The sequence below is a fragment of the Neltuma alba genome, unplaced genomic scaffold, assembly GCF_004799145.2.
Source record: "Neltuma alba isolate B1F8T4 unplaced genomic scaffold, ASM479914v2 tig00010326_pilon, whole genome shotgun sequence".
Lineage (NCBI taxonomy): Eukaryota > Viridiplantae > Streptophyta > Magnoliopsida > Fabales > Fabaceae > Neltuma > Neltuma alba.
In genome coordinates this window covers 18,932-30,122 of record NW_021635237.1, presented here as the reverse complement: position 1 = coordinate 30,122, position 11,191 = coordinate 18,932, and the positions used below count along the sequence as shown (strand labels likewise).

At 33.9% G+C, this 11,191-nt stretch overlaps 1 protein-coding gene across 1 annotated transcript; it reads right to left on the bottom strand.

Annotated features, from left to right (window-relative positions):
- Positions 1-7,974: 7,974 nt before the first annotated feature.
- Positions 7,975-9,815, bottom strand: LOC114755739 (zinc finger BED domain-containing protein RICESLEEPER 1-like). Its single transcript, XM_028944608.1, has 3 exons — positions 9,624-9,815; positions 8,401-8,869; positions 7,975-8,270 (listed from the first exon to the last, which is right to left on the bottom strand). The coding sequence occupies exons 1-3, from the start codon at positions 9,813-9,815 to the stop codon at positions 7,975-7,977; spliced, it is 957 nt and encodes a 318-aa protein (XP_028800441.1).
- Positions 9,816-11,191: the final 1,376 nt, after the last annotated feature.

The window sequence follows — 11,191 nt, the reverse complement described above, 5'->3', positions numbered from 1 at the left end:
ACAAATCACGTTCTGTGTGAAACTCAAGAGTGTGGACTCTTAAGAGGGATTGTAATCTTAAGGTAGTAAGAGGGAGTGATTGAGCGAACCAATTGCTATACTGTGGCTCTTGGAACATAGTGGAATACTCAGAGATATTCTAAGGACTGGACGTAGGTCAAGTGGTTGAAACCGAACCAGTATAAATTCTATGTCCTCTTTCTTCAGTGAAATCTCTCTAACTCACACTCTCTGTTTCTATTAGCTTATTGTTTTAAATTTGCAAGATGTTTATACCTCACCTAATTCACCCCCTCTTAGGTGAACTTGCCACTAACACTCCATTATTAAGCTCTCCAAAACAAAACCATCATAAGCCCCAGTAAATTGTCTTGCTTTCTTATCGATATGTCTATTAAGGTCCTCACCAATAAAATTCTTTTCTTCAAATGGTATGCCTTCAACCAACCCTGTCACACCTTACTTTTAGACCTCATTTTATCTCAATTGGAACCATTTGGAATCATTTCTTATGGTCTTAAGTTAAAAAAATTGAAACTTAAAAATCTCATAAATCAGGTTACTATTCATTGTAACCCTAATTAAAGTCAAATTTTGAAAAATCATAACTAATTCTAAAAAAATCAAAATAAAGTGGTTCCAAGTTCTATTTGAAGCTCTAAATATGATCTTTAAATAAAAAATACTCACTGGTATCTAGACTTGACCAATCAGTTTCAGAATTCATGCAAAGTAGTACTGTTTATATTATTATTTTTAATTTTCCATAATTTATGCCTAACTTTAGATGGTCATAAATTTTTGCACAAAACTTTAAATTTGATGAAATATCATTTATTTTAAAGCTAAGAATATAATCTATAAACCTGCCAATAGGGGTGGAAATAGGCTAGGCGGCCTGTCAGGGGCTTGTAAATGGCTGGGCCTGGCCTATTTAGATATTAGACCAGACTCAGGCCTCTCAGGCGGCCTGAGCCTGTTATCTTTTTTTGTTTTGAGGTTAAAATTGTAAATTGATAGGAGGAAATCTGCTACTCTGATTAGTTAATTGAGAAAACTACATCTACATAAACTTGTTATTTAGAGCCTATTGCATGCTTCATTTCATTTCCATTCTCTATAATAAAAATAATTGATGTATGTATAATAACACATATTTGAACAGAGAAAGAAAACATAGGTGCATTAAAAAACAAAAATAAAAGCACATAATCAAAAAAAATAAAAAAAATAAAAGCATAATTCATTTATTTGATCCATGCTTTTCATATTAATCTTATATAGAATATATATATATATATATATATATAGAATTGACCTATTATGTTTTAGACCTATATATGTGTGCTCAATCTAATTCTTATTATAATAGTTGCTTAATTAATTTAAATAAATAAATAAATTATAATAACTGTAACATTTTTTTTTTAAAACAACCATGTGTAATAACAAGATCAAATATCATTTTGTTAGTAAGTTAATTTGAATAAATGATAAATTAAAATATAAAAGGGATTAAGGATGTTTCATATTTTAAACTAGATCTAGTCATCAACCAATTTTTATACTAGAGATGGGATGAAGTGATATTTTTATATCAGAGTGAAATTATGTTTTCTAATAATTTTTTATATTAGATTTTTTTTTTGGTTTAAGGGGACATGTTTTACAAATTGTGTTAATTTGATAATTTCATATTTTTTGTTTTTATTTTAGATCAATTAGGCTGAATTATTATAATTTTGAATTGATTTATATGTGTTTAAAATTTGTTAAAAAAATATGCCTCTTAACAGGCCATAGGCCAGGCCAGGCCTAATTACAGGCCAGGCTCAGGTTGATTAAAAGGCCTTTCACAGGCCATAAGCCAGGCTCAGGCCAACAGGCCTCACCACAAGCCAGGCTTGTTAAGGGTGAGGCCTGACTTGACGTGGCCTGTTTCCACCCCTACCTGCCAAGTTTCAACTCAAAAATGAACCAATTGCACAGAATTTTGTTGGTGCCAAATTGAGGTATTGTTAGGATTATTTCATCCCTTTTTCATGCAATTGTTTTGGTTTTTCTCCTCTTTTAACCTCGTTGGACTATTCCATGCACATATTACATATTTAAACATGATTCCTTGGCCAAATATTCACACACATATTATTTTGATCATTAACACAATATTTCAACATAATTCACAATAATTCATAACAATTCATAATAATTACAAAATATAATTCCAAGAGGCATTAAACTTAATTATCTCCCAAGATGATCTGCTTTCCTTTGTCCTTGCTTGATCTAACCCCTAATTGGTGAATATTTGAACATAAAGGAATGAGATTTCGTAAAAATCTTAGTAGCAATGAATCATAATTATCATGCTAATCATGTTATGTAAAAATGTGACATGCTATCATGAAACTAGCATAAACATATACGAGCATTTACAAGCTTTCATTGTCATGGAAAGAGAGTCACATCTCATGCCATTAATCATTCCACATAACATAATTTCAAGACGTATTTAACATAGAATTCCACATATAATCACATGCTTTGCTCAATCACATCATGGCAACATAAATCAAATAACACATACACATTTAAACAAGTAAGAAAGTATTTAAATTATGAGTTCAATGCTACCTCTTGATTAGTTATACAATTTGGCCTCCTTAGAAAATTTGTGCTCTTCTTTGATTTTTTGCACAATGCCTATCAATCCAAGCATAAACACATTTCAAAGCATAAATACTAATATTCAACATTAAGTTCAATTAAACCCCTTTTTTCCTAATTTTTGACATAATTATTTTCTCTTTGTTTCAATTAATCTCTTAGGTCATTCTTATACAATTTTTCATGTAGAATCCAAATATCAAATCAGATTTAACAAATCATACTCTTTTCCCTTCAAACTGATTTGGTCGAATGGGTAGGTTTAGGGTCCAAAATTTTCATTTTTGATTTCAATGATTTTAAACACTTTTTCTTAGTGTTTCACTGCACAAAAACACTTTTTAAATTCATTAGAATAATCAAATTACATTGAAACAATCTCTATCCTCAAAATTTCATAGTGGCTGAATAGGGTGTTTAAACCTAAACCCTAACTTTGGTTTTTTTCCCAAATTCAATCCAAACATCAATTAAACATGCTATTTCAAGCTCATGTTCATGGTTTCTATCCTTCCTTAAACCATTCTTGAACTAGGATTGCACAAAGACTGGACTAGACCAGGTTCGGTACCAGTCTCAAGTCTGATCTAAAAAATGATTGGGTTGGACTCTTTGGTCCATAGTCCAGTTTAGTCTGGTAAGACCCAGGACCAAAACTAGGTTGGACTTGGTCCATCGGGTTACTGGACCAGTCCAGATTGATTCTACTTTTAAAGAAAAAAATTTAATACACATTTACTCTGCTCTTTCTTTAAAAAAAAAAAAAAACCATTGTGACATATTTACTTTGCCCATTTTATTGTAAATATTTTGATATTGAGCCTTTTCAGTAAAGCTTTCCACTAGATAAATATTAACTTATGAAGTATAATATGACAATCTAGACAATAATGTGGACTGCACTCTGCATATAAGAAAATAAATATTAAACAAGATCATATTTAGGATCCTAGAAGAGACAACATGAAGAGAAAATTAAGGGGAAAAAATAAGGAACAAAAGATTTGAATAACCAAGCTTGTCTTTAAATTATCATTACTCAATATTCATTGAACCTACATATCAAAATATGTCTTGAACTTGTAGGAGTTAAAAGGTCCATTGCATGTACAAAAATCCAGGTGAGTCAAGCTATACACTAATCCTAATTAGCTGGACAAGCCATTCATACAAAGTCACCACTAAGCACTAATTATCATCAGCCAACTATATGGTAATTTTAACTAAGCAACCAAAAGATCAACTAGCACAATTAAACCAGTCAAAAAAATCCAGTCATGTAGTCAAAAAACAAACTACCACCATCAAACAACCAAAAGACTTTATAGTTTAAGTCCAAAATATTTGAAACTAAAATGCTGAAAGTCATGCATCCTGTAACATCCTGATTTTTGGACCTAGAAGTATCAGAAATAGCCTAAATGAGATAGGCTACCAGACCCCTTTTTAGTAGAGGTCCTAAAGATGAGAAAGAAAGTTAAAGCAGTTTTAGGGACTAAACTGCAAAGTGAATGTTTTAAGGGGCTAAAGGGTAATCAAAGTTAGAGGCTCCAGTAAAGTCTCAAAGGCCCAGAAAGAGAAAAGAGGCTAGATACAGACCAAAGGTTAAGTTAGAAGCCTCAAAGAGATTGTTTTATGAGGTTGAGCCTAAGCAGGGGTAAAACCGTAAATTCAGAAAGTTACGGCCATCAGGGGTAAAAATGGAAAGTACTTAGAAAATTCTAAGAAAATCCCAGAAAATGGGAAATAATATTCTAAGACTCTTTTGTGAAGAGAGATGATGAAAATACCCCTGAGGTAACTTAAAAGGAATTTACAAGTTTATGGCTTAATTTAAGATGTAGAGGTAGATTTGATTGTTTGAGTCATAAGGAAACCTCAGAAAATTATGGTAAAATGGGGATGTATGATCTAAGAGACTGTAGAAAATTATAAAATTAGTCTCATCCCTAGAAGACAAGCAAAATGGCTTTAAGAATACTTAAAAGCCAGTTGTGCCCAAAAAAGGCATTTTAAAGAATGATTTTTAAGTGGGGCTATAGGTTGAGTTATGACCTGAGGAAATTCACAGATTTTCTCTAGAATATGAGGAATTTTATGATATTTTTGGATGAATTTTTAGAGCTCTGGACTGAATAAAATGCTCCAGTCAAATATTAAATAATTTTGTCCCCTAAATAGGAGACAAAACCAAAGAAAATATCTAAAAGCCATCATGACGATGCTGAGTCAGCATGCTGAGTCATCAAGCGTAATCATGACACCGACGAGTCATCATGCTGAGTCATCAAGCGTAATCATGACACCTACGAGTCATCATGCTGAGTCACCAGAAGATATTTATGGACAGCATAAAAATCAGAACGCAGTATGGGAATATTTTAGACAGTCTTTTGTCTACCCATTATAGCGAAATCTCTACTGCATGACTCAGTAAGGTTAAGTAGCCTGTCAGTAGAGCTAATTATTTTCATCTATGCTCCTCTAAGGTGGCACCATATATGTACTTAATTAAGATGAGAAAATAGTGTCAGAACATGTCCTGGTGGTACAGGGTAAGTCAGGACCCGAAAAGTATCTGATATGGTGCAAGATTGGCTTGATAGGTGGAGAAATAATTAAGGAGATATTTTTGCACGAATTTCCATTTATTTTCTCCCTATTTTAATGCCATAAATGATGAAAGGACATAAAAGTGACAAGTGTACGGTTAGATGAGAAAAAGAAAATATTACGTGTACGGCTAGATGGAAGACACGTGTACGGTCGAATGCAAGGCACGTGTGCGGTCGGATTAAAGACACGTGGCTTGATGATGTAAGCATGATGTCATCATGATGAGGTAAGCATGATGTCATAGGACACTTGTCACCGTAAGATCAAAAGAGAAAATGGACGGTCCAGATCGAGCCACGTATTTTTAAGATCAACGGTCCAGATTCGGTCTGTTTTTCTATAAATACCCCCTCCCCTCCCTACCATTTCGTCCAAGCATAAGGAATCCATGGGGAAGCTCTTGCAAAATGGTTTCTAGAGAGAGAAAGAAGAGGGAGAAAGAAAGGCCAAGTGGTTCCAAGCCAGATCAAACTCTAAAACACGGTATGTGGTGGTTATAGCACCTGATTTTATGCCTATTTCGGATTAGTTACTGTGCGTATCTGATTCTGAAATTTTGCATGCTTAAAGTACACTCTGTGAGCTTTAAATCCATAGGTAGAACACTTCATTTGGATATGTGTACGATTTATGGTGATTTTTCAAAGTTAGGGTTTGAAATCTGGAAACAGTGTTGAACTTTTGGAAGAGTTTCGAGTTCCGTACAGTTCCGGTACTGTTCGGCGTAGAACTGGTTCCTGAAACTATTTTTCATTTAAAGTTAACTTAAGGATCTTTCAGTGAGACTTGGAAGCACTCAATTTGGAGTTTTCTAGAATTAATTATGAATTTTCAAAGTTGAGCAAAAATTCTGGAAATTCTGCGTGAACAGTACCCGCGAAGCAAAATTTCCAGATTTGGTATTCTTGAATCTAAGGCCATCTAAAGTGGTCCTAATTGACAAGAAATGGATCTTAAGGATGGGAAATGATAAGATTTATGTTAGAAAAGTTGGAAAGAAAACCCTAAGACTAAGAGAAAGGGTTGAGGTTCAAGAAAGCTAGTCTTGAACTTTATGTAATCTAGTGGTCCTAATGGTTTGTATGATCAATGTGACTATGTTTAGGACCTTTGGAACATCCAAGAGGATGTTTGGTGATGTTGACGGAATGTCCACATGGTTGGAAAGACAAGGAAACCAAAGGAAAAGCAAGGGGAAAGCCATGTTACAAGGTAGTGAACTTACCTATACTGTGTGCTTGATATGTATGCTTGCATGATGTGATTGTGTTGCCATGATGTGACTAAGCTATGATGAAATGTTTGCAAAGTTATGTTTGCAAGTTTATGTTATGTTTTGCCTTGGCAATATGTTATGGAAGCATGAAATGCTTTAGCTTACTTTCCATGGCATTCATGTGTTAATGTTATAACATGTCATGCATGTGCATTATGTCTTGCATGCTTATGGGTAGTGTTTGCTACTGAGATTCTCCCGAATCTCACCCCTCCCTAACCAACCATTTAGGTCAGTCAATGATGGGCAATAATGGCATGAGAAGCAAGGAGAAGTAAGCGGAGAATTATTCTTGTTAATGGATGAGACTGTTGATATATGTATAATTCTACTATTTTGTGAACTATGTTATGGATGCCAATGATACCATGTATTTAATTATAATATTTATGGCATAAATGAAAGTGTATGAGCATGAACGGGAAAGAGTAAGGCCATGTTATGTATGCCAAAGAAATAAAAAGAATTAAAGAGATGTTAAGGGATAAAACGTAAGTCCTGGAGCAGTGAATTTGTAGCTCCAGTTTGACCTATCAAACGAGTGAGTTAGGTCATAAGATTTGGCAAGCAAAGAGATCTGATGTTTCTATTTAAAATGACGGGTAGTTTGCCCGATTCCGATAACCGAGCAGAAAGTTATGCCTTTCCAAAGTTAGGCAAAAATACAGTAAAATCCGAAAATGACCAAATGAACAGTAACTTTTTCAAAGGAAATTGAGCTCGAATTTCAAGGCAATCAGTTCAGAAACTATTTTTCCTCAAAATTTTATCCAAAGAGCTTTCTGTAGAACTTGGAATCACTCAATTTCAATTTTTCTACAATTAGTTATGAATTTTCGAAGTTTGTCACATTTTAAGGTGACAATGAATAGTAACCCGTAAATGAAAATTTTCAAACTTGATTTTTCATCAATTGTAGCCTTCAAAAGTGATTCCAAATGCTTCCGCAAGGAAAGTTAATTGGTATAAACATAAGGTGTTACACATCCCTTCCAACATCAGTAACATTGGAATGATATGAAAAGTATATAAAACATAAGTATTCAATGACATTACAATACAACACATACTAAGAATGATTACAAACAACTGAAATTTATTTGAACATTTATATAAAATATAAATAATCAATAGCATCACAACACATACCAGTCCTTCACCACACCCTCTGTCTCTTGAAAGTTATCAAACTCTTGAATCATGGATGCAAATTTAGAAAGAGATTTCCCCGGGAGTAGCCAATTTTGGGCACAGATAGGTGCTTCAATCATTGTTGGTACTGGTGAACTCCTATAAGAGTCCACGATACGTCCTCCATTGCTAAAGGCTGATTCAAAGGCCACTGTAGATATTGGCATAGCCAAGACATCATGTGCCATCCTAAAAAGTATTTTATATTTATTAGAATTGGCTCTTCACCATGCTGATATATCAAAATCATCATCAACAAGGGTATCATCAGCTAAAGAAGATGAAAGATATCTATCTAATTCAGATTGTGGGTTTGAGGAGCTTTTTTCTTTTTGGGATGCTAACCATCTACGACCTGGATCTCTACTACCTTGGCCTTGTGGCATAGCTGATGTTGATGATCTTGGGGGTATAGAAGAAACATTGCTTGAAGTACTACTACTTGCTTGCCCCATAGAATACTCATCAAACATATGATACAAAACATCTCTAATCTTAATTTTCATGGCCATGCAAACTTCTACATTATGCAAAAGCTGATAAAAAATATGATATACATAAGCAAGCTTGTAGCGAGGATTCAAAATCACTACTACAATGAGAAAAGGATTCATGTTCTCTGTTTGACATCAATTTTTATTTATATTTACTTCTCATGCTAAGGGACATCTCCATAAGCAAAGGATCGGCATTCACAATGTTCTCTTCCAACAACTCATGAATTAGAGCAATTTGGTGGAAACAAGTGTTAGAAGTGACATTTAGTGAACTCAAAAACATCAAAGTTAGGTCATAAAACACCTTCAAGAATTTAAGAAACATTCTTGCCTTATTCCAATCACTAGCTTTAGGAGGGCCTTCATTCTTGGAACCTCTAGCAAAGTATGCCTTATAGTCATCATCTTCATCTTCCAACCGTTCAAAATCCTTTTGAAATTTCAAAGCAAATTTCAACATCAAATATGTTGAATTCCACCGAGTATTAACATCAAGACAAACAAGGCTGGTGGTGTCCACTTTCTCTAATTCAGCAATATTCTTGAACTTTTGGAGACTAGCTGGAGAAGAACGAACATATTTAATTGCATTAAGGATTGAATTAAAGCTATTCTTTAAGTCCTTTAACCCATCATTAACTACCAAGTTAAGTATATGTGCAGAATATCTAAAATGAAGGTAATCACCTCCACAAATAATGCCTTTCTAATTCTTAAGCTGCTTTTTCAAATATGACAAGGCAGTATCATTAGATGATGCATTGTCCATGGTTATGGTAAACACCTTCTCTATTCCCCACTCTAATAGGCACTTCTCAATGGTCTTCCCTATTGTATCACCCCTATGATTTTCAATCATGCAAAAATTCAATATCCTCTTATGGAACTTCCAATCAGGATCAATACAATGACAAGTCAAACACAAATAACTAAAGTTTTGAGTAGATGTCTAGCAATTAGTTGTTAAACAAAAACAATATGTAGACTTTTTCAACACCTCTTTCAATATCTTGATTTCTCCAAGGTATAGTTGCCAGCAATCTCTAGCAATTGTTGCCCGTGATGGAATCCAAAATCTTGGTTCTAGCTCTTTGACAAAAGTTCTAAACCCATGTTTCTCAACGATCCTAAATAGCATCTCATCACAAATAACAAATTTAGCCAATGCCCTTCTGCATTGTTTTTGATTAAAAATATCAGAGACTAAGCTCCCCTTTTGCCCACTTGGTGTCACATAGTTCAACATTGATTTGCTTTGTTATTGTGTCGACCCTGTTTGGGTTCTTGTGACATTTTGAAAAATGTCTTTTCAAGGATGTTGTGCCATGCTTGTTTGGGTCACAAGCATAAATTGCATGACAATATTTGCAAGCAACCTTAACTTCTCCATTTGTTTCTTCTAAAGGTAACTTGACAAAATGCTCCCAAACTTGTGATTTTGTGCTTTTCTTCTCAGGCTCTTTTCTCTTTCTACTCACATTGTCTCCACCTTTATCTTGTGTAATATTGGAAATAGGATCAATAGCGGTAGGAGGAGGAGGAGGGACTGGTTCATCAGGAGGGGGCATTTCAGTTTCACTAGTCCTCGTTAATTGTGTTTGTGTAGACAAGGATTGCCCAATAGTAGCTGAAGTTCATCCACCATTTCTAACATGAAAAATAAATAATCATGCATTAAACACTAAACATATTAGATAATACAATTGGAAGATAATAAAATATAATATATTACTATTAGCACATGGGGCTAAGACAATCAACACCGCATTGGTCATTAATTCCTATTTTCCTTACTTTGAATATTCTATTTCCTATACCAAAAAAAAATCATCAAAGAAAACCAAAATATGAAGTTAAAAGTTCATAAAAGCATGATCTTTAATTATTTGTGTTCTTGTCATTTCATTGATCTTGATTATGATTGTTATCATGATCTCTCCTTTTTTTAATCTACATCCGAGAATATAAAAGAGGTTTCTCACATTTATAGAATTACTTCTTTTCATTTTGTTCCAGTTTGCAAACCAAATGGTACATAAAGCAAAGTTAAAAGGTCACGGCAAAAGTAAAAATATATATCAGAATAGGAAGGTCAAAGTAAACTTTGATTGAATGAATGTTTGATAAATATATATACATTCAAAAAGAGCTTCTTTTTTAAAAAATTTTAACATATGTCGGAACCAACAAATGTAAAGATCAAAATTGTTATTTTTGATAGTTGAAATTATAAATGGATCTTGACCCTGTGAAATAACTCAAGTAACATACATGAAAAAGATGTACAGAAAATACCCAGTAGCAACATTTGAAATCCCCATTGTCCTAAAAATTACAGATCGCAATCTTTTATAAATATTAAATAAATTTGACCCAAAAGTGTTAGAAAGACAGCTTGCAGGAAAAAAACTGGGTTTGAAGATAAGAGGAGGAACCATAGAGCTTTACTACAAGTAAATTTCATAAACCAAACAGAAAAGATATTCAAAAGAGGTAAAGGAGAAGAAGTTATTTTAACTCTTGGAGTTTCGAACGAACCTTTTGAGGAGAAAGGGCTACTCTAATGTTGATGGAGACAAAGATGAAAGGCAAGTCGGCAACTATTGAAGTCTCAAAGGAAAAGGAGGAAAGAGTGGCAGAAAGGTTAGGGCACAAAAGTGAAACTTGAAAAGGGAAAAGACGAAAAGTGTCTTGGTTGACTGATTATTGGGTTGGGCTTGGGCTCATATTTTGTATTCTAATAAGTCACATATATTTTTGAACATGTAATAAAATTCCACCTAGATCGGGCTAGACTATATGATCTGATTCATCAGTCCTTATCCCAGTCTTACCTGGTAATTTGGTCTAACCCGATTGGTTTGGTCTCCTCTTCGGGTTGTTTTTTACAGACCGGGTCGGTCCGGGTTCATCCGGGTTAGACCGGGTTGACCGGGTCCCCGAG

Coding starts and splice junctions, on each gene's coding strand:
- LOC114755739 (XM_028944608.1), bottom strand. CDS start 9,815: ATGCCCCCTCCTGATGAACCAGTCCCTCCTCCTCCTCCTACCGCTATT. Junction 8,870..9,623: donor AAACAAATGGAGAAGTTAAG/GTTGCTTGCAAA, acceptor GATGGGTTAAAG/GACTTAAAGAATAGCTTTAA. Junction 8,271..8,400: donor GATGTCCCTTAGCATGAGAA/GTAAATATAAAT, acceptor TGCATAATGTAG/AAGTTTGCATGGCCATGAAA.